This window comes from Mauremys reevesii, linkage group 5, assembly GCF_016161935.1.
Source record: "Mauremys reevesii isolate NIE-2019 linkage group 5, ASM1616193v1, whole genome shotgun sequence".
NCBI classification, from domain to species: domain Eukaryota; kingdom Metazoa; phylum Chordata; order Testudines; family Geoemydidae; genus Mauremys; species Mauremys reevesii.
In genome coordinates this window covers 79,004,043-79,025,411 of record NC_052627.1, presented here as the reverse complement: position 1 = coordinate 79,025,411, position 21,369 = coordinate 79,004,043, and the positions used below count along the sequence as shown (strand labels likewise).

At 44.0% G+C, this 21,369-nt stretch overlaps 1 protein-coding gene across 4 annotated transcripts in view; it reads right to left on the bottom strand.

Annotated features, from left to right (window-relative positions):
- Positions 1-21,369, bottom strand: part of STOX2 (storkhead box 2) — a 205,655-nt gene that overhangs the window by 3,668 nt on the left and 180,618 nt on the right. For all 4 annotated transcript variants that reach the window (XM_039541647.1, XM_039541645.1, XM_039541643.1 and 1 more), the window contains one exon: positions 8,861-11,126. In XM_039541647.1, coding sequence (XP_039397581.1) covers positions 8,861-11,126 — 2,266 coding nt within the window. The remainder of the gene's footprint in view (positions 1-8,860; positions 11,127-21,369) is intronic.

The window sequence follows — 21,369 nt, the reverse complement described above, 5'->3', positions numbered from 1 at the left end:
ATCCTGCAATGCAAGCTGTGTATGCAGATTGATGGCAGGGTTAGGTATGACTCCAGAGGAGGGAAAAGCAGCAGGATTGCATGACCTCTTTATTTATTTATTTATTTATTTTAAAAGGCACCTGGAGCCAACTTGAATAGCTGTATCAGCAAAATGTAATGTGAGTCTGATAGAAGTTTTTCCAATATGGATATGTTCAAGAATTTTACAGATAAAATACCTTCAGTGTCTTTTGACTTTAGAAGGAATTCTTTCATTATCAAGATCCTATTAAAGTGTGTTTTTTCCAATTTGTCATCCTTTTAAAATATAATTTTCCTTTTATGGTGCTGAAATGGTAATTTTGGTTACTCAGGTGTACTAAACACTCCTGCTTCCTAGAAAGGAACTCCAAAACCAACTTTTTTTTATTGTAAAGTGTGAAGGTAATAATAGTATTTTAATTAGAATTAAAGGGCCAAATTTACTCTCAACTCCATTTACTTTAATGGAGTTACACTGGTTTTGAAATTGACCAGAAGTACCCATTTTAGTTATCTCACAATAAAACTCATTCCTTGGGCACATGAAAGCCCTTGAAATAACCAGAGTACATCCTGACTTAAAAAAATAGCTTCTTGACTGTTGTATGTTACTCTTGACTCACTTTAATGGCTCTTGCCAAAAAGAGATGTTAAAAAGTGGGTAGTGAAGGCAGACAAAGAGAGGGATTATACAATAAACCTAATTTTAAAAACTGCCATTTCTATTTCCCATTTGACTTTATATAAAGCTAGTACAGCAGTACAATACACTGAACTTATTTGTTCCATTATCAAGCTAGTTAAACTTTACGCTGGACGAAACACAGCTTTCAGCTTCAGTGCAAAGAATGAAAGCAGATAGAATATCTCCTTGAACTAACTGAACTGCAAATTTGAGGTACACAATCACATGCATGAATCCTGCCAGCTAGCCAAACAGTATAAGAACTGACTCATCTGCAACCAACTCGGAGAAAGAAAAAGCTCTGTATGCCAAATACGATCAAATTGTTTGGGTGGGAGGTGCAGAGTGCTATATGGGCAACAGTAAGAATAAGTGGAAGTGTACTTCCATTTAAAAAGTAAAAGATTAATTTGTATGAATACAATGCAAGTATATCCACATGGCTGTTATAGTGGAAAGATGCTAAGCATCTGCATAACACATGATCAATAAAATGGATCAATTCCTAAATCTTCCAAAATTATATGACCTTGGTTTGCTGCAACAGGTAAAAGAAATGGATACTTACTGTAACTATGGTTCTTTGAGATGTGATGCAGACATGTATTCCACTTAGGTGTGTGCGCCTCAGCGTGTCAGAGCTGGAGAATTTTGCCTTGCAGTACATATAAAGGGCAGCGCTTGCACCTTGTTGCTTAGCTCCTCCCCCTTCAGTTCCTTCACAGCAAACACCCAGAGCCTAGACTCCGAGGGGAAGGAGGGTGGGCCATGAAAAATACTTTGGCATCACTCTCAAAGAACTACAGTTTCTCAAAGAAACTACATCTCAAAGAACCACAGCCGTTTCTTCTTCTTCAAGTAGATGCAGCTGTGTATTCCACTTAGGTGACTCACAATCAGTACCCACCCCAGGAGGAGGGGCTCAGAGTCTGCCTATACAAGGATTGCAGGACCACCCTACCAAAACTTGCATCCGCTCTGGAAGATGCTATAATGGCATAATGATTAGTAAATGTATGTGTGGACGACCATGTAGCAGCCCTGCAAGTGTCCAATATTGAGACATCATTGAGGAAAGCTACTGATATTGCTTGCACTCTTGTAGAATGAGCTCGCCGCAGCTGAGGAGGTGGAGCCGAAGTTATCCCATATGCAGTCTTGATACAGGATGTTATTCATTTAGAGAGAGTCTGTGAAGAGACTGCTTGACCCTTCAAACTATCTGCTTATGACACAAATAAGGTGAAGCATGAAACAGTTTAGTCCTGTCCAGATAGATGGCTAGACATTCCTTGACATCTAATGAATGGAGAGACTGCTTCTCTGGAAATGAATGTGGCTTAGAAAGAACACAGGTAAATATACTGTATGGTTCAAATGGAACGGAGAAACTGCTTTAGACAAAAATTTTGAGCGTGGTAGTGAAGTCACTTTGTCCTTAGAGACCTGTATATAAGGGGGCTCTGCCATCAGAGCCAACAACTCTCAGACTCTCCTTGTGGATGTTATTGCTACTAGGAACCAGTAGCTCCGGAACTGGGGGGGAGGGGAGGGGTGGGCAGCGGGGCCATAGCCCTCCCACTTTTTGGAAGTGGACAGGCCTAGCCCTCCACTTTTCGCCGGGGCACTCTTCTCCCTGAGGCCCCACCCCTGGCCAGGACAACATGGAGACTGGCCAGGGAGCCCAGGTGCCCACCGTGCGAGGGAATTGAGAGCAGCCCTGGCCTGTGCTCCCTCTCCCCGTGCTCTCTGGCCAGCCCAGGGCAGGTGGAGGTGGAGGGTTCGCAACTCTGTGCTAGCTCATCTCAGCTGCTCGCGCAGCTCTTCCCGAACCAGCTCCTGCCGTGGGGGGAGAGGGGGAAGGAGAGAGAACCAACCACATGCCTTGGAGCTGCCACCCGGCCATGTAAGAGTCGCACGGGCAGACGTAGGGAGCTGCAGACCCTCTACCTGCCCTGGGCAGGGACATGGGTGTGGGGGTCTACTCTCAACAGGCCCCCAACACCACGGGCAGATGGAGGGTCTGTTGCAGCTCCCCACGTGGCTCTCATGGTGGCTGGGTTATGGCTCTGAGGCCATGCACCCTGGCCAGAGCCACACGGGCAGCTGTGGGGAGCTTGGGTCCCTCCACCTGCCCTTGGTGGAGGAAGCGGGGATGCAGGCAGGGGGCTGCTTTTGCTCCCCTCCTCCCAGGCAAGGGTGGGATCTTGGGATGGCAGAGGCCTCACCTCTCCGCCCCCACCCCTTTCCTTGCTAGGAACACAGTTTCATGACACAAAAGTGGAAGGGACAAGATGCAAGGGGTTCAAGTGGAGGCCCCACTAAAGCCACTAGGACTGTATTAAGGTCCCACAGAGGAACTGGCTCTCGGACCGGAGGATGGAGACAAAGAAGCCATTTTAAGAATCTTGCTTAAATGGCATTAGATAAGACTGATCTTTTCTGAACGAGGCGGGGATGAAATGCCAATATCTCTGCCAGATCCCCTTCCAATGAACTAAGCACAAATCCAATGACTGAAGGTGCAGCAAGTACTCCAAGATGTCCTGGATAGAGGCCAGCACTGCTTGAATTCTGCAAGCCAATGACCACACCAAAAACCGTTTTCATTTCATTGCATAGGTTATTCTGGTAGAGGGCTTTCTACTGTTGAATAGGATCTGTTATACAGCCACCAAACACTGCTATCCCGCCTCATTTAGCCATGAAGCAACCAGCCTGTGAGATGCAGGGAACTGAGTGTGGGATGCAATGTGTGACCACGATTCTAAGAGAGTTGGTCAGGATGGAGAGGAAGGGGTATGGGAGGCTGAACTGACAGCGCAAGAAGGTTGGAAAACCAGCAGTCTCAGATGGGCTGGGGCAATGAGAACGAGCTTGGCTCAATCCACTTTCAGATTGAGACTGACCTGTGGGATGATCTGGGGAAAAGCATAAAGGACAGCCAACTGCTAGCTGAGAAGGAAAGCGTCAGACAGGAAGCCCAGACTGAGGCCCCCTCGAGAGGAGAACAGGTGACATTTTCTGTTGTGTCTCGTAGCAAATAGGTAGATCGTCAGAATGCCCCAAGTTGTAAAGGTGACCTGGAGGATGTTTGTCTTCAGAGACCACTTGTGACACAGGGAAAAATTCCTGCAGAGATGGTTTGCAAGCCGATTTTGGACACTAGGCACATAGCCAGCTATCTGAGTAATGCTTTCCTCAATGCAAAACTGCCACAACCTGATTGCCTCTTGGCAGAGCCTCCTGAAGTGTGTTCCTCTTTGCTTATTCACATAATACATTGTGGTGGTATTGTCGGTAAGTATGTGAACCGCTGAACACCTGATATGGCCCAGAAAAGTGTGACATGCATTGTAGATAGTTCAATGCTCCAGCATGTTGATATACAATGAGGGCTCCTGCTCTGACCATAGACCTTGAACTTTCAGCAACCCTAGATGTACTCCCAAACCCATCAGGGAGGCATCGGAGACCACAGACCTGGTTGGCAAAGGCCAGATGAAGGGAATGCCCTGGCAAACATTCTCTGGAGGCGTCCACCACTGCAAGGAGTCCAGGACCATGTGAAGACGACAGACCAATCTGTCCAGTGTGTGACGAGTAGGATGGTAAACTGTCCTGAGCCACATTTGGAGGGGCCACAGGCAGGTGCAAACTGGACCACCTGGGTGTTAGAAGACATGTGGCCCAAGAACCTCGGGCACATCCAAACTATAGTGGAAGGCTGACACTGCAGACTGAGGCAAAGGTGGCAAATCACCTGAAAACAGTCAGTTGGCAGACATGCTCTCGAACCCGTAGAGTAGGGCCCCAATGAACTCAATTTTTTAAGTGGGAACCAAAGTTGACTTCATGGTGTTTAGGATGAGACCCAGGCGGTCGAGCAAGCACAGTGTATTGTCAATGTGAGCAAGAACTTCCTCTCTGGATCTGCTGCTCTCTAATCAGTTGCCCAGACCCAGAAAGATGTGGATTCCTTTCTTCCTGAGAAATGCTGTCATGACAACCATGCATTTAGTATAAACCCAAGGGGCAGAAGAGAGGCTGTATAGAAGCACAATATACTGAAAATGGCATTCCATTATGACAAAATGAAGGAATTTTCTGTGGCCCAGCAAAATTGCCACACGAAAGTAGGAGTCCTGAAGGTCCAGAGTAGCAAACTATTCATTTTGAGACAATATGGGAGGATAGCTGATGAGTGATTACTTGGAACCTCATGTATCTGATATATTGGTTGAGGCCACGAAGGTTGAGATTGAATCTTACCCTGAAAGTGGTATTGAAGCCAGTGTGCTCCAGAGGACCGTAGCAGGTCCAAGTAGCTCATTGTTAATGGGGAAGGCGACTCTCTGAGGGGCAGATGACTTTGGGATATCCACTAACTTGTGAGTGTTCTCATGCAGGAGCTCCACATGGATATCTAGGGAAGCAGCCACATGCCACAAGAGGTCCTGGTACACCTTGAAATCCTCTGGTACTGAAGGGGAGAAAGAGACCAGCACTGTGGAATTGTCCGGGGACAAAGATGGAGTGGTTAGCTGTGCCAGACCCGGATCCTGCTCCAGAACTGATAGGCCTGGGCGGAATGACTCTGGAGGCTCTGCAAGGGGAGGGTTCACTGGTACCTGGGCTTGTAGAGGATTGATGGTCCCTGTCACAGACCTGGTTGGCGAGATGAGGGGTGGGACCTATGTGACTGAGGAGCATCCCAAGGATTCCACGGAGACCCACTGGCATGGATAGGGCATTGATGACAGTAGGCACTGGGCCAGAGGCCACCACCCCGACTGCAAAACAAGTGACAATCTTGGTACCCAGAGAGCTCCATGAATGGCCACTGACGTTGGTCAGATGGTGGGACAGTCAGAAGATGAAGATCCCAACCTGGATTCCAAAGACTCCCAGACTTCAGGGGATAAAGGAGAAGCCAGCTCTGAGGGTGTGAGCAACTGGTCCAACTCACCCATAGCCTAGAATGACAAGGGAGCTGGGGCCGATGGTTGAAACAATACAGGTTGTTTCTGGGGTTGGAAGCGGTGTCGACCCTGAAGTCGACTGCAATACCAAAGTAACTGACAGTACCGAAATGGAGGGCAGTGAGTGCCAGTCACAATTCACAGGGTTGGAGAGGTCCACTGCGCAGAGTCTGGTACTGGTCCCACTTCTACTGATCATGAAAGGGAAACCTCAGGGTATAGTGCCAACAGACTCCCAGGTTCAGTGGCCCACCCAGCCTATGGGGCTATAAAAGACGCAGCCTTAGCAAAGTCCTGGACCAAGGATGAGGTCAGGACAGAAAGGCAGAAGAGGTCCCTTGTTGCCTGATATGCTGCTAGTGCAGGAACAGCCAGTGCTGGCATCCCCCTCATTGGTACCAGACTCAATGGATGCCCCAGGGCCCCAGCGTCAATGGTATGGTGTCTCTGACCTCCTTGCATGGTACTGGGAAGCGGTTGATGGACTTGCTCCATCCTGCACACCGGCTGATTCACCCTGTGCCGATCCATACTCCTTCTGGAGGAGGGAGATGAGTCCCACTGGGACCTGGAGCAGGCTTGGTTGGTCTTATGCTATCTTTTCGTTGGCACATTTGATGGGAAAACGACTTCTCCAGCTCTTTAGAGAGGAGCCAGCTCCAGGAAGTGAAGTGGCAGCACTCTCAGAACCAGTGGGTGAATTCTGATCTGACGAGGGCCTCGGTGCCGAAGCAGGCCTCGTGGCCTGTTCGAGCAGGTGCTGCTTCAGACAAAGATCCCTTGCTACTTTAGTCCATTTGGTGAAAGATCTTCAAACAGAACACTGTTCCCTGATGTGACTTCACCTAGGCAAAACAAGCACTGCATGTGGGGATCGTTGTTTGGGATCGCTCCCACACACAATGGACAATCTTTAAATCCTAGTGAGGGCATCACCAGGGAAAATACTTAAACTATTGCTAACTAACACCAGGGTACATCCACACTACCCGCTGCATCAGCGGGTAGCAATCGATCTATCGGGAGATCGATTTATCACGTCTCGTCCAGACACGATAAATCAATCCCCAAACGCGCTCCCCATCGACTCCGGAACTCCACCAGGGCGAGAGGCGGAAGCGGAGCCGACAGAGGAGCCGCGGCCGTCGATCCCATGCCGTGAGGATGGGAGGTAAGTCGAAATAAGATACATCGACTTCAGGACTTCAGCTATGCTATTCTCGTAGCTGAAGTTGCGTATCTTACATCGACACCCCCCCACCCCCTGTAGACCACGCCTAAGTATTAAGGGTACTAATTAACTATATATAACTAGAAATGTGAGTAAAAATAAAAGGTTTGTGATAGCAAAACTACACAGAACTCTACCTCCAGCCACAGGTGGTAAGATGGAACCAAACAGGGAATAGGGCAGTGCAGTATCATAGCCAGGGGAGAAGCTACGGCCACAAGGGGTGAGTGCTGCCCCCTTCAGGTTCCGCTTAGGAAAATACTCTGGCTCTGGAGTTCAGGGCTGCACACCCCCAAGTGGAATACATGGCTGCATCTATTTGCAGAAGAACCGTAATTACTCTTTCTTCCTTTACAATTATATTTTAAAATTTACTGCTAGAAATAATTATCCCCATTAATGTGTTTTTTTAAAAAATAAATTACCCCAGTGATTTGGTCAATAGTGCAGCATGTAGCTGATTGGCGGCAAAGCAGTAGCTCTAAAAATCCTTGAACCAGGGAGGGATAAAAGTGCCACAGAAGAGTTACCCTCAGCCATGGAGCAGCAGGGGAGATGTGAAACAAAACTGCATTTCATTCCCGCAGTAAGGCAGCTTTCCCTGACAGGCTGTGCTGTGAAACACTTGCTACTGTTTAGTAAGAGGAGGGACAAAGATATGCTGAGGGATCAAGAGGCACAAAGGGCTAGGTAGAAGCCTAAAAGTCAACCTACATGACTCTCATTCTGTGCCATTGAGTCAAACTCTGCTCTCAGTTTACACCATCATCATTCTGGATTAACTATCAAAGCCAATGGAGTTTTCTCTAGACTAACACCATTTTAACTTAGAGGAGAATCTGGCTGGGTGTGTAGAGATGAGGACTCCTTTGCATACGTTCTGAGGCCCCTCACAACAAACTTTTTTTTTTTAATAAATTAACAATTTTGAGAAACTAAATCAATTTAAAACAGAAAAAAATATAATTTCCTTTTACCTAACAAGATTCAGATTTTATTTGTTGTAAAAGTGAAGGTGTTAAATAACTTAGGTCTACAATAGAATACTGCGAAAGAACTACCACCTGTAAATTGTTACTTTGTCTTAAAAATCATTGGTCCGGATTAATTGGCTGGTTTCTAGGATATACAATGAGACTTAAGATCCAGTCTACCAGGGCCATGGCTTCCTCTTGGATCAGAGAGGAGAAGCCTCAGTGAAGGATTATTAAACTGGAGATGACACTGTAAAGTCTTCAGGGTGGGCATATATCAGCAACTGTCTCTTCCCATATGTTTCTAAAACTTCTAACACTACATAGAAACCTTACTCTCTTTTCCTAGACATTACAGGCTAGACACCTCTGTTGATGCACTGTTTGGACATTCAGAGACCAAACATCCTTAATACTTTCAGGGCTGTGGTACCTTCCTGAACCTCCCTCCACTCTTCTTCTAGGTAGAAAAGACTGCTCCTCAAATCTTACCAGTTTGGACTGGTGAGAGACAGGCTTCAGAAAGAGGATTTAAAAAATACCAGAGAAAAGTGTAAGTGGTATCTCTACGTCCCCTAATCAGCTATCTGTAATGTCTCAGCCAAAGACTCTGCCACTACACTGTATCTGTTCTTCCAGTTAATCTTATTATCTTTGAGGCCTCCCCCCCATTCTAAATACAACATAAATTAATCAGAAAAAGCGATACAGGAAAGTTTGGGGTGGAGGGAGAATGAGCCTATGGCAAAAAGGCAGTGGTAAGATTTGTTGCTTTTGCCTATCTGAGGGAAAGAAACCAAGCCATCGGTCTGGATAGAGGCTTTCTGAGGCTGTCTAAAATCTTTGTCTAAAAGAATGTCTGAAACAGTTTAACATATTCCCACAATCACTCACCCATATGAAACAGTAATAACTGAAAACAGAGCATTCTAGAGTGGTCCTTATAATTAATTTTACAGTCCTACCGTGGAGAATTGAACCCGCTGTCTACAGTAATGCTGCTGCTGTCCATGCTGTCCAGTCGAGCTGAATGGGTGGCTCTCTGGTTGCTGCTGTTTTCAGTTTCCTTGGGGGTGAGAAGAGTGAGATTCTTCTCAAATTTTCTTTGCAGATCCCTTTCCTTTTCCCGCTCAAGCAGCCACTGCATAGTGCCCACATCATCCCTGTTTTTTTCTTCCTCAGCATTTTTGTTTGTTCCTTCCTCTGAGTCATCATCATCAGAAACATTGTAATAATCAAAGGTGGCTTCCTGGTTCCCAACTGGCTCTTGCTGTCTCTGTGAAACAGGTAAAACTTGTGTAACTGAGGTTACTATAGCTTGTTCAAGTTTCTCACATCTGACTGGCAGTGTGTCAGAGGGTGTCTTTTGATGGGGTTTTAGTAGGGGTGCACTGGACTTGTGATAGCTATTCACAGAGAGTGTGTTGTGCAGAGGTTTAAAAAGTGTATCTTTGCTAAATATCTCTTTCCTTTTGTCCAGGCTGCTTGATTCAGTGTTATGGTGCTGAACTAGTCGCCCATTTGCGATCATCTCAGGGGTCTGGCCAGCAACAACTGGACCACCACTTGGCCCTTTAGGGGACTCCTCTTTGTGTACCCCAGGTTCTCTGGCTATGTGTTGGGACTGTCTTTCTGAGGGAGAAAGTTTTTTTATTCCATCTGTTAAAGTCACTGTGTCATGGTCCTCTTTATTTTTCCCCAGTGGTGATGGAGCAGTAAGTACAGTCTCACTTGAAGTGTTGCATTGAAAATAATCATCAATTGCTGATTTTGTTGTGCAGGAGTTGAGCTCACTATAAGATGGTAAATTCTCTGTAGGCTTGATTTGTTCCAATAAGCCACAGGAACTGGGGGTTTCTACATTGCCACTAACTTTTTCGGGTACACACACATCTTTATAGCTTGCAGAAGAAATAAGAGCCCTTTGATGGCTGAGTGACTGTGAAGGCCTTAAGGTACTGTCATCAATATATGCTTGGCTTGTTGTTTGGTCATCTGGGCTACATCCTTCAGCTACGTCTTCAGGTGTACCTAAAGTACCAGAACTCAGAGGTCCTTTAGAGTTGTCCATCGATCTAGACCTTTCCTTGGCTTTGTTAGACCTCTCGTTCCTTGACCTTCTATCTTGTGTATGGCTGTGGCTTCGATGGACCTTGGAGTGGGAGCTTCCCCTTGAAGGTTCAGGAAAAGGCATCTCAGTTCTTCTTTTGGCCAGTTCACCAGATACATCCCATTCTGGTGTCATGGGAAAGTGAGACTCAATCACGCTAGGATTGCTGTGCATGATAAAATTATCTCCTTTGTGTTCTATTATGAAACAGCCTTCCCGTGGGGACCTAGTAAGGGGATCATAGAACTCATACTCTCTTTCACCTGGTATATCCAAATGGGAACCATCTGAAGGGTCTCCTTTGGACACCCGAGTCTTGCTGTGTGACCGAGATTTTCCATGAGACTTTCGGTGATTCCTACTCTTTTTGCTTCGCCCACTATGGTGAGCTGAAGATCCAGCTTTGCTTCTTTGAGCTTTTTCTTCTTCAAGTTTCTTCATTAGTGCAGTATGCCTCATTACATTTTCCACAGTCAAGTCTGGGTTAATGCGCCTAATAATCTCCATTTCTACCTCCCTAGGTATAGAGGTAGGGATGTCTTCATCCCTCAAGGGCCATTCCTCAGGAGGAAACTGGGCAGAGAAATTGGCCAGCTGTTTTGCCTTGTCCTTTTTAAAGCTTAGCCGAAACAATTTTAGTCCAAATTTTTTAGACTGCTTTTCTACATCTTTAGGCTTTGAGAGTGTCTCTGCCTTATAAGAAAAATTTACAGTACTTTTACTTTTTTCAGTGGGTGGTACCTGACACAGAGAAGGAGGGCAATATGAGTCTTTACAGTCTTTTGCTGACTTCCTCTGTAGGGTGGACGCATGCATGCTGTGCATGTCTTCTCTGCAACAATGGCAAGAGTCGCAGTGGTTTTTGGGTAAAGTTCGGTCCCTGACGCAGCCTGAGGTGGAGGGAGTTATAGTTCCTTGTTGTGGAGAGGTACACTGAGACCTGTCAGGTATCCTCTCATCCAAATGGTACCATTTACTGTTAGTTCTTATGAGGGATGGGGTTATAAAATAAGTCTGTGGGGTCACGATGAAATAGCCATCTGGAGTTGGATATATTTTCCTCTCTCGTACAAGCATGTTCAAGGTATGCCGAAGAATTTCAGGACTGGGAGTTGGAACGCCTAAAACAACAGTAAATACATATGAGCTACTGTATAATCATGAAAAGTTCTTTGGCTCCCCTCCCACCATCCCAAACAGAGTTTTGCCAACACAAAAGTTATAGTATGCTGAGCAAACAATTCAAACTGATAGGCATTCTGTATTCCCACTTATCTCCTACACTTCAGTCACATGAATTATTAACTAAATAAAAAGAGGACATTAATAGAGTGTAAAAAATAACACTAATTACTTCCATTGTGTAGGTGACCTTAAACTACAAAATGGAAAGAATACAAAGAGAATCAAGGGAAAAGATTTAATTTTTATTATTCTAGTCAAATATTTACATCCCAATTCATCAATATTTGTGTATTAATTATGATTTACAGCAATGTATAAATAGGTGCAAATAACATCTTTTTTTCAGATAAAAATGCAATAGAAACAAAGCGCACCGGAGAACCATACCTCCAACACAATCCAACAGGCAGGACTTTCCCACCAAACCATTCCCATATAAACAACTGTCCCCATTGGGCTTTAACCTCTTCAGCGTCTCCAAGAAAAAGACTATTTGAATTACATAGATCTATTTTATTAAAACAAATGTGTTGATTATGCTGGATGATGTTACGCGTCTTCTAAAAACTTCCCCACAAGAGTTGCCTGGCCTTTAAGTGGAGCCTTTAACTGGACCACATGCTTGAGTGCAGATATCAAATACATGCAGAGGGAATACTTTATTATTGACTACATAAAATCCACATAGGTCATTTTGAGGACTGGGCCTTGGGGCCTGATCCTGCACCTATTGAAGTCAACATAAAAATTTCCATTGACTTCAGTGGTGCAGGATCAAGTCCTTAATACTTCATTCAGCACCAAATAAGGCCCCGGCTAATGTGTAGTAGAAGCTAATGGCTGGGCTACTCTCTTCTGTGTCTCCTCCTGTATATGTAGAAGACACAGAAGAGAGCAGCCCAGCCATTACGTACACCCATTCTGAAATGTATACCCACGTTTCAGAGGTTAGAGTTTGCAGTTACACTTTGCTACTTGTGTTTGAGTACAGCAGGAGGACAACATGGGACCAGCATAGTGAACAAGATGCTGTCCAAGAGCTAGCATGCTGTTGTGGCAATTACAAACTGACTTCAAACACTGGCTCTTGGCGTTACCATATAACTGTGAGGGGAAGGGACAACAAAAATGTCCACATTTTGGAGTTTCATGTGCTAAAATGAAGAAAAGTATTTCTGATTCCTAAATGACTAAATTAATCTATAGTTTAGGAGGAGGATCAAAAATAAATGAATAAAATAAATGGCATGGAACCAACCCCTACTCTTCACCACTGCTTTCTTTCAAGGCAAAATGGATGCAGCAAACTCTCACACACACTCCACAAATGAAATACAATAGTTGAAACAGATGTTTATACAACCACCACAAAAGAAGAGAAAAAACGTACATGCTTAATATTGAAGGAAACCTTTGTGACATGGGAATCAGTCGCTTTTGCTTAATGAATTGGAGACTGCTCAAGAACAGTTCATTGGTGCAAGTTAGTCAACTCATTTAGTACTAACAGGATGGGATCAGATCCTGCAGTAAAAGTTCTGGTTTCACCAGCTTACTCCTCAGGGAGACTTACAAAAGGGAGTCTTTTTTCCACTGCTGAACAGATTACAGGATAAGAAGCACCAAGGTTTAGGACAGTCCTGAAGTTCTTGTTGCATGTACACCTTAGGGAAGAGAGGGTTTTCCATCTATTTGTTCCCAGGACTCTGAATAAACTCATCCTTGATCTCATAAATGGGGAGAACAGAATCCTCCTCATCTCTAACCTTGAAAGGCTTTATTTTATTTTGTGTTTTTTTAAAGGGCATTGAAACATTGGCTTCTGCTATCCCACTGCAGAAAAGACCAGTTGGATTAAGCTCCTAACTGGAATTTACCTGGGAAATATGAGGTAGGGGAAAGAGGAAAGGCCCAGTTGAGGTCCGTTCCCCTTCTTTTTTGATGAACTCAGTGGGACTCTAACCCATCTCCTAATATGCCCATAGCCTCACAGAAGAGCAACCTACTGGAGAGATCTCTCCTGTATAACTCTAGAGAAAACCTGCCTGTATCTGCCTTGCTGTGGCTCATGTGGGGGTGGATTCTTCTCTACTTCCTCTGCCAGCACCTTCTAAAAGGCCTTTTTAGTAGCCTGGCCAAGAAAGTGTTAATGCAAGTAGGTTCCAAGCCTTCATTATATGTGTGACTGCTGTACTGCTTGCTGGTAGTAGGCTTTAACCTTCCAAAGGCCAAAAATCTCCCCCACTCTCCACGTTGGGAAGGTGAACCCAGATGCTACTCTCTCAATTTGCAGAAGGGTTCATGCATTGGAGACACAGATAGCTCTTGCTGCTGTGAGCATTATGACTATGCTGCAGTCTGGGCAGTATCTCCCTCTCCTTTGCTTCCTCAGACAGCAGCCACCACGCTGACCAAAGATGTGGGTGTCTGTCTGGAGACTGAACTCGGACTGCGGAAAATGAGGAGGGATGCTAAGAAATGAGTGCCAATATTTCTTTATTCCTCATTAGTTTTGTCTGTGTTAAAAGGACGTGTGGAGCAGTCACCATTCCAGAACTGGTTGTCCAGAACAAAACAAAACGTTTTGGCATTCAACTACTAAAGGTTTTTTTTTTTTAAAAATTAATATGGAAAGAGATGCAGTGTTTCTTTTTCAAGGTTTGACTGCTTAAAAACAAAAAGCAACAAAATACTCTAGTTCCACCTGCACCATATCAAACCCTTTCGAGTTGCATTTTTCTTGTGGCCTTTTCAGTCAACATTTTAGCAAAAGGCAATTTTAAAATTTCTTTGTGAAGTAAGTCATTATCCCCTTTTTTTCTTTACAGTCAAAAGCTCTCTTACATAATACACATGTTCTTAATAGGAGCTTCTAGAGTGCATTTTACAGAAAAGAGGAGTACAAAGTGAAGTGTTTTTCTCTCTTCCATACGTGAAGAACATTTCAATGAGAAAGCTAAGCTATTGCTGTCCAAATTTCATTAGAGTGGATTCTAATGTATGCCAGAGTTTCACTATTTTAGCAATTGTAGTTGTATGTTTTTGCACACGCACAGCCCCAAGCCCTCTTAAGTTTTGACATAAGCCAATAGCCAAGATATAGAGAACTCAAGCTAATCATTATCCTAACTCACCCCATTAGTGGGTACTGTATTGCAGTATGTAAAGTAACTTCTCTCTTATCTGGCTTTGTATGGTATTTGTATTTAGGAGTGTTTTTACTGGGTCAAATATTAGGAATATTTGTCAGGAAAGGTTTATAATGGACCTGTTAAGAAGTTGAATAGGAACAATATGGACACAAGAGTGAGAGCAGCAGCAAAAAAGAAGCAGGTGGAGAGGAGTACTCAGGGCTTGTCTACACTACCGCTTAAGACACTCAGGATTGTGAAAAAGCCACCCCTCTGACTAACATAAGTTAGATCGACTTAAAGCAGTGTCTACACCGCTCTGTTGGTGGGAGATGCTCTTCTGCAGACATAGCTTCCGCTTCTTGTTGAGGTGGAGTATTTATGCTGACAGGAGAGAGCTCTCCTGTCAGCGTAGCGTGTCTTCACCAGAGGTGCTATATTGGCACAGCTACATCGATGCATCTGCGTTGACATATACTGCGGAAGTGAAGACAAGCCTTTAAGATTCCAACCTGTCTTCCCCCACCCCAAATTATGGGTGCAATACATTTAATGGAATAATCATCAAGGTAAGGCAAGAGAACTCAGATTTCCCCTTCTCCCTTTCCAGTGGGTGTACCCTTGCTACAGGAGATCATCCTGGAAGTAGTAGCAGAGAGACACACCACCCTGAATGGGCAGGGCACACAGGCACTAGCAACAAATGGGAATGTCTAAAAGAAATAGGCAACTGTGTACTGGCAGGTGGACAACAAGAGCTTAGCACACACACAGAGAGCTCAGAGCCTTGTGTTATCTCCCTGGGCCAACACAAAATAATAATATGCAACAACCCCTCCCCCCCCCCCCCAACCTCAAGCATCTACAAGTAAAGAACTTGAAAACTATATTCTCAGTTTGAGCAGGCTCTTAGCATAGGGCAGAAGTGTCAAGAATGAATACAGGGCACACAGAGCCTGATATGTATTATCTGTTTATGTTTGGTTCATACTATCAAAGTGCATCTAGGTGCCTGCTCTGCTAATGCTGTCCCTTCCTCCTCTACCCTTAGTTCTGTTACCAGTGGCAGAGAACCAGAAAGCCAGCCTCTCTCAGCTTCTCTTTGTGTCTGTGTACAAGATTCACTGCACGATTAAGTGTTACTGAAGTGCAAGGGTAGTGGTGCAGAAGTCCCTTTTCATGCTCCCATCTTCATTCTAGAGATACAGTTCCTCATGGAGACACAATGTCTCCAGGCAGGACACCTCACCATTCCCTGCGAAGGACTCCCCTGCACGGGGAATAATGTAGACCTCAATCTTTAATTTTGTTTGTTTGTTCAATACTCGTTTAAAAAATAGGAAGAAAAGAAAGGCAAAAGCTCTGTCCTAGGAGCTTTATGAAAGAGTTATTAAAAGAGATTGAAATGGATCTTTTGACGCTGTTATGGTTATGTAAAAAGTATTGCAAATGCATTAAAAAAAATATGTACAACTCACCCAACAGACCAGAATGACTATAAAGTGTTGTGTAAAAGACTCTTTAAGCACTGGTTTAGCTGATGCTCTGTAGTTACACTGGGAGACTAACTCCTAGACACAGACAGCGAGCAAAAATCGTACGAAAATATAATTACCATGCCTGGGCAGAAAGCAATTTTCCAAGTTAAATATGACAGCCTTCTCTCTTCCCCCTCCTACTTGGGGGAAGTTAGCTCCTTTGCATCTCTGATGGAGTCTGAAGATATCCTTTTATCACATCCACCATACAATCCCCCATTTCTGCATCTCAGCAGCAAAAAACGTGGTTGGGATTCTTTGGAGCCTACCACTACACACTAAAATTAGCTAGTGGTTTTATTATGGTCACCACTTCTCAGGTCCATTGGAACGAATAAGTAAGTCCATATAAAGGGAAAGAGATCCAGAATTGAATGTGGCTTGCCTGCCTGGGAGCAGAAAGCACTGACACTAGGCTGGCTCCCACTACTATTTTTTAAAATATGTTTGCATATCATACAGTTTAAGTGGTCCCATGATAGCTGGAGGGTGCTTCCTGTAGCCCATATTCTGGACTGAATAAAAACCAAAGTGTGAAGTCCAAAGGGTTTATTTACACCAGGAAGCACTTTGCACCAAGTTAAAAAGAAGCAACCATGAAATATCATCATTACTACTGAATTGTTTAATTTAAATATACAAATGTAAATGACAGAAGGAAAAAATGCAAAGAACAAAACCATCTGCCAAAAGGTAATTTTTTCCCCCTTTTAAGTTAACACTTTTCTGGTCCTTCTTTCCTATTCCTATTATTTCCTCCTCTTTCTCATCATTTCCCCTACCTATCCATTTCCTTTCCACACTCCCTTTACTTCCCTCCTGGTCAGCCATGTTCTTTTCCCCAAAACAGCTGCAATACATTTCTGTTAGGATTTGGTTTCACATCTGAAGTGGTGAACGTGGCTGAGATTCTCCCAGTGTATTATAAACCATGTCAGCAAAAATATATGACCCTGAGTGGTTAAAGAGAGCCCTCTATCTACACTAGGACTTTTCACACTGTGTCGCTCTACTGCTAGCACCAGATGATGTGCAGGTGGACACAATATTTGACAACAGTAGATAAAAAAAATTTTGGTCTGCACTAATACTTTAAAAGTTCCTACCAGTGACAGAATTGAATAGGGCTAGAGAAACAGTGCAAGAAGCCCTGGGGTAGACAAGGCCATTAGGTGGAAATAGGATCCATCTATTTAGGTTATGATAATGTGCTCATCACTGTCGTATCTGAGTCCCTTCCAGAGTTAAAAAGATAAACAAAGTGAGAAAAACCTGTAAAATGGGGATGAGAAGGGCTCAGTCCTGCTCCCACTGAGTCACTGGCAAAGCGCCCATTTACTTTATTGGGAACAAGACAGGGCCTGAAGGAGGAAGTCAAGTCAAAGCTCTAAACCCCCCCATTTTTTCATGTTCCCCTCCATTAACCATTTGATAGCTCTATTCACTTTGCCTTTTACAAGTTTTGAAGCTTCTGCTGAAGAGAATGAGAAGCCAAGTTGGCCTTTTTGCTGCTGCAAACAGCTTGGTTATTCTGCATGCAGAAGTCCAAGTAGATGGATTTGCATATTCACTGTATGATTATTGAAAAATAATGGTACAGTGATTATACAAATCTCTGTTCTGATTCTAATAATACTTGTCCACCAAGAAGAGTACAGATATTTGCACATTAGTTTGAGATTAGCTATACTACTGATGATGCAAATCAGATACCCAGAACCAATCAAGGTGCAGAGCTGTTGGTATTGGAAAAATGTTACTGTTATGCTTTCATATCTGTACAGCATCCTGCCATTCTGACTGGTGAAAACAGTTCCATTTCAGTAAGACATAATAATTGCCAAAATTCATTTTTTAAAGTCAAGCCCTTTCTGAGTTAGATCTATATCCTCACACCATTTCAGTAATGGGATCCCCAGTTTCTTTGGGTAGTTACATGTGTGAATGGATGGGATTCCATAGCACTTTACAGAAATTAATGAACTGAGCCTCATAGCTCAAATAGCGAAGAGGACAAAAGCACTGATACAGACCAATAAAGACTGCTTGGTAAGCTGGGCGCAAACAGTTTGTGTTTCAATCCAGCTAACTGTAAAGTCATACATCGGGTAGATTCTATACTCCTGATGGAATTCTGCACACAATATTTTAAAATCCTGCCTATTTTATTTGTCAAAATAACACAATATAATCACGCTGGTTTCAATTATTTTGGTAATTTATTTAAACTACAATACACTGGATGGAGAATGGGAGTGGGCAGCATTGGCAGAAATCCCCAAACCCCCTCTGTCTAATAGTAATGTAGCTAGTCTTGACCCTTTACTTCTAGTTATTAGTCAACAAATATGCGGCCATACGCTCAGTGTTACATCACAGGCAACTGAGGAGCAAGTGAGGGCTGGGGACTCAAGCTCACAATTTATATTGGCTGCTGACCATCTCTAGAAAGGTGAGTAGCAAACAGTTCACAGAGCACATTTTGATAGGAAAAAAATTTCAGTCCAAAAATTTAAAACCAGTTCTAATCCCTAAAGCACCATAAGCATTTATAAGGCCACAGTGTCCTTTACAATAAGGCTCCTTTACGCCACTCTGGCAATGTAAAGGAGCCTTAAAATTTTTACACCTGTTTTATATTTCTGGGGGAATTCACTAAGAACAATGGGAACACTTCAGGCAGGCATGCTACATTCTGCATTTATACAGAGCCTGCCCCACGCCTACCTCCTCAGAAACACCCCAAAGCCCTACTCCTCCACACCAAGTGTTCTGCAATAGCGAGTGAGAGGGACAGGTCTCTCACTCGCACAACTGCCTAGCCCCAACCCTTAAGGGTGATTTACATCTCTACCAGCTGCTCTGGGTACCCAAACCGACCTTCCTGCACTACCAGAGAGAAGCGTGTGACTGCTCTTGCAACTTCCCTTTGCTTCCCCATCAGAAGTCATTTCGCTGCAGGGAAGCAAAGAAATCTGCGGTGGCCACGAATTCTGCACACACGCAGTGACACAGAATTCCCCTAGGAGTATAGAAATCTAGGAACACACAATGTAGGCTGAACTTACAGAATAGGGGACTCTATCCTAGGAAGCAGTACCTCTGAAAAAGATTTGGGGGTCTTGGTGGATCATCAGCTGAACATGAACTCCCAGGCAACGTTGTGGCCAAAAGGCTAATGTGATCCTTGGATGTATAAAAAAGGGAATCTCAAGTAGGAATAGAGAGGTTATTTTACCTCTGTATTGGGCCTTGCTGTGATCGCTGCTGAAATACTGTGTCCAGTCCTGGTTCGAGAAGGATGTTGATAAATTGGAGAGGGTTCAGAGAAGAGCCATGAGAATTGTTAAAGGAGTAGAAAACATGCCTTTACAGTGAAAGATTCAAGGAGTTCAATCTACTTATCTTAACAAAGAGAAGGTTAATGGGTGACTTGATCACAGTCTAAATACTTACAGGGGAAACAAATATATGAAAATAGGCTCTTCAGTCTAACAGACAACAGTACAACACAATCCAATGTCTAGAAGTTGAAGAAAGACAAATTCAGTCTGGAACTGGGTGTAATCTTTTTAACAGTGATGGTACTAACCATTGGAAGAATTTACCAAGGGTCATGGTGGATTTGCCACCACTGACAATTTCTAAATCAAGATTGGATGTAGTGATTTTTTTTTTTTTAATTTGCTCTAGTTCAAGCAGAATTATTTTGGGGAAGTTCTGTGTATGGCCTGTTATACAGGAGGTCGGACTAGAAGATTACAATGGTCCCTTCTATCCTTGGAATTTATCAATAACCTTATTTTGCAAGTGGAAAAACTGAGGTAGAGGTTAAGTGACTTGCCAAAGGTGTCAGCAATAAACACTAGAGTCAGAAATAGAAACAAGATCTATTGGTTCCCACAAGCTTATCCTTGCAGTGTAGACAATTTGGGCTCAGGTTGGAGCCTGGGCTCTGAGACCCTCTCCTCTTACTGGGTCTCAAAGCCTGGGCCTGAACATCTACATTGCAATTTTATAGCATGCCGCCTGAGACCCACAAGCCCGAGTCAGCAGATCCAGGCCAACCATAGCTACATTGTGGGTCTTTTATTGCAGTGTAGCCATACGTTTGGGACCTGGAAGAAGCCTGAAGGCAAGAGAGAGCAAGAGGGGTTTGCTGGCTAGTGTCCCCCCCAACCAGAGAGCTAGGGTCAGAGGGCTCAAGGAAGGAGGAACAGCAGAGGGATTTCCTGCTGACTCTAGGCCAAAAGAAACCGAGCTACGGTCCAGAGAGGGCTGAAGGCAGGGGAGCAGCAGAGGAACTGACATACTGACTTTTCCAAGGCTGCAGAGCTGGACCCAGAAGAACCATGAGAGGGCCAGGGGGAGTGATGGATGCTCCCAGCAGAGAGGTGGTGGGCGTGTGGGGGAACCTGCTGGAAAGAGCAGGGTTGCACTCCAGCTCAAGGGGCTGACATTGCTCTCCTGGTACATGGATCGGAGTGGGCTGTGCTGAGCTGGGGCATGGTGAGGGATGCCTGGGCTATATGTTGCATATACTGTTTGGACTATGCTGGGGAAAATCTGGACTATGATTGTGGGACTTTTATTATGATAAATGTATACAGAACATTTGCAATAACTGAACCCCACAAGGGCTATATTTATACGTGGGAAGACTCCGGAGACTAATTCTGGGGATTCTGAAGGAGGGAGATTGAGGCAGATGTGCCTGTCATGACGTGGCCTGCTGCAGAAGGATGCTCCTGTTCGGGCTGCCCAATGACACCCTGACAATGTCCTGTTTATATGTAAACTCCCTCACCATCTCCAGAGGCTGGTCGTCTTTCTTTCTTGTTCTACTCCCCCACTAAATAGAAGCACCGGTAAAAAAATAAAATTAGATAGATTAGAGAATCTGGCATTTAAATACTGCATGACAGCAGCAGTGTTATTTAAGATTATGTAGTGCTTTAATAATTCAAAAGCAGAAACTGTCTGGACATTGAATCATCAGACATGTACATTTGCTGCATCTCAAGAGAGTCTACTGTGCCTTCCACAGAGCTTCCAGACAGAAGATTATGTCTTGTTTGTTGCTCACAAAGAACAGTGACCTAAGGTGAACTCAGTTAATGTAAAGTACAACTTTTCACTGCTGCATATACACTGGGCATTCAATGTAAAAATGAATATACAGGAATTATATATTTTTGAGGTGGACTTTACCTCAGTGCAGCAGCCATCTGAATATCACTTCTTTACTTCACAAGTGAATATTAACACAGGGGCATGTATTCTGTTACAGAAATTTTCAACACTGTAAGCTGATTTGGTTAACAGCATTACAAAAAAATCTGTAAAAACTATTAAAAACAGCAAAGTCATTATATACCCATAAACTTTATCTATAAGCTTTGTTAAAGCCAGGTTCATATTCACTAGAGGGTAGATGCCAAACGCAGGAAAAGAGGTTAAATTCTTAGCTGTTATCCCGGATTTAATAGATTTACATTTAGTATATGAGA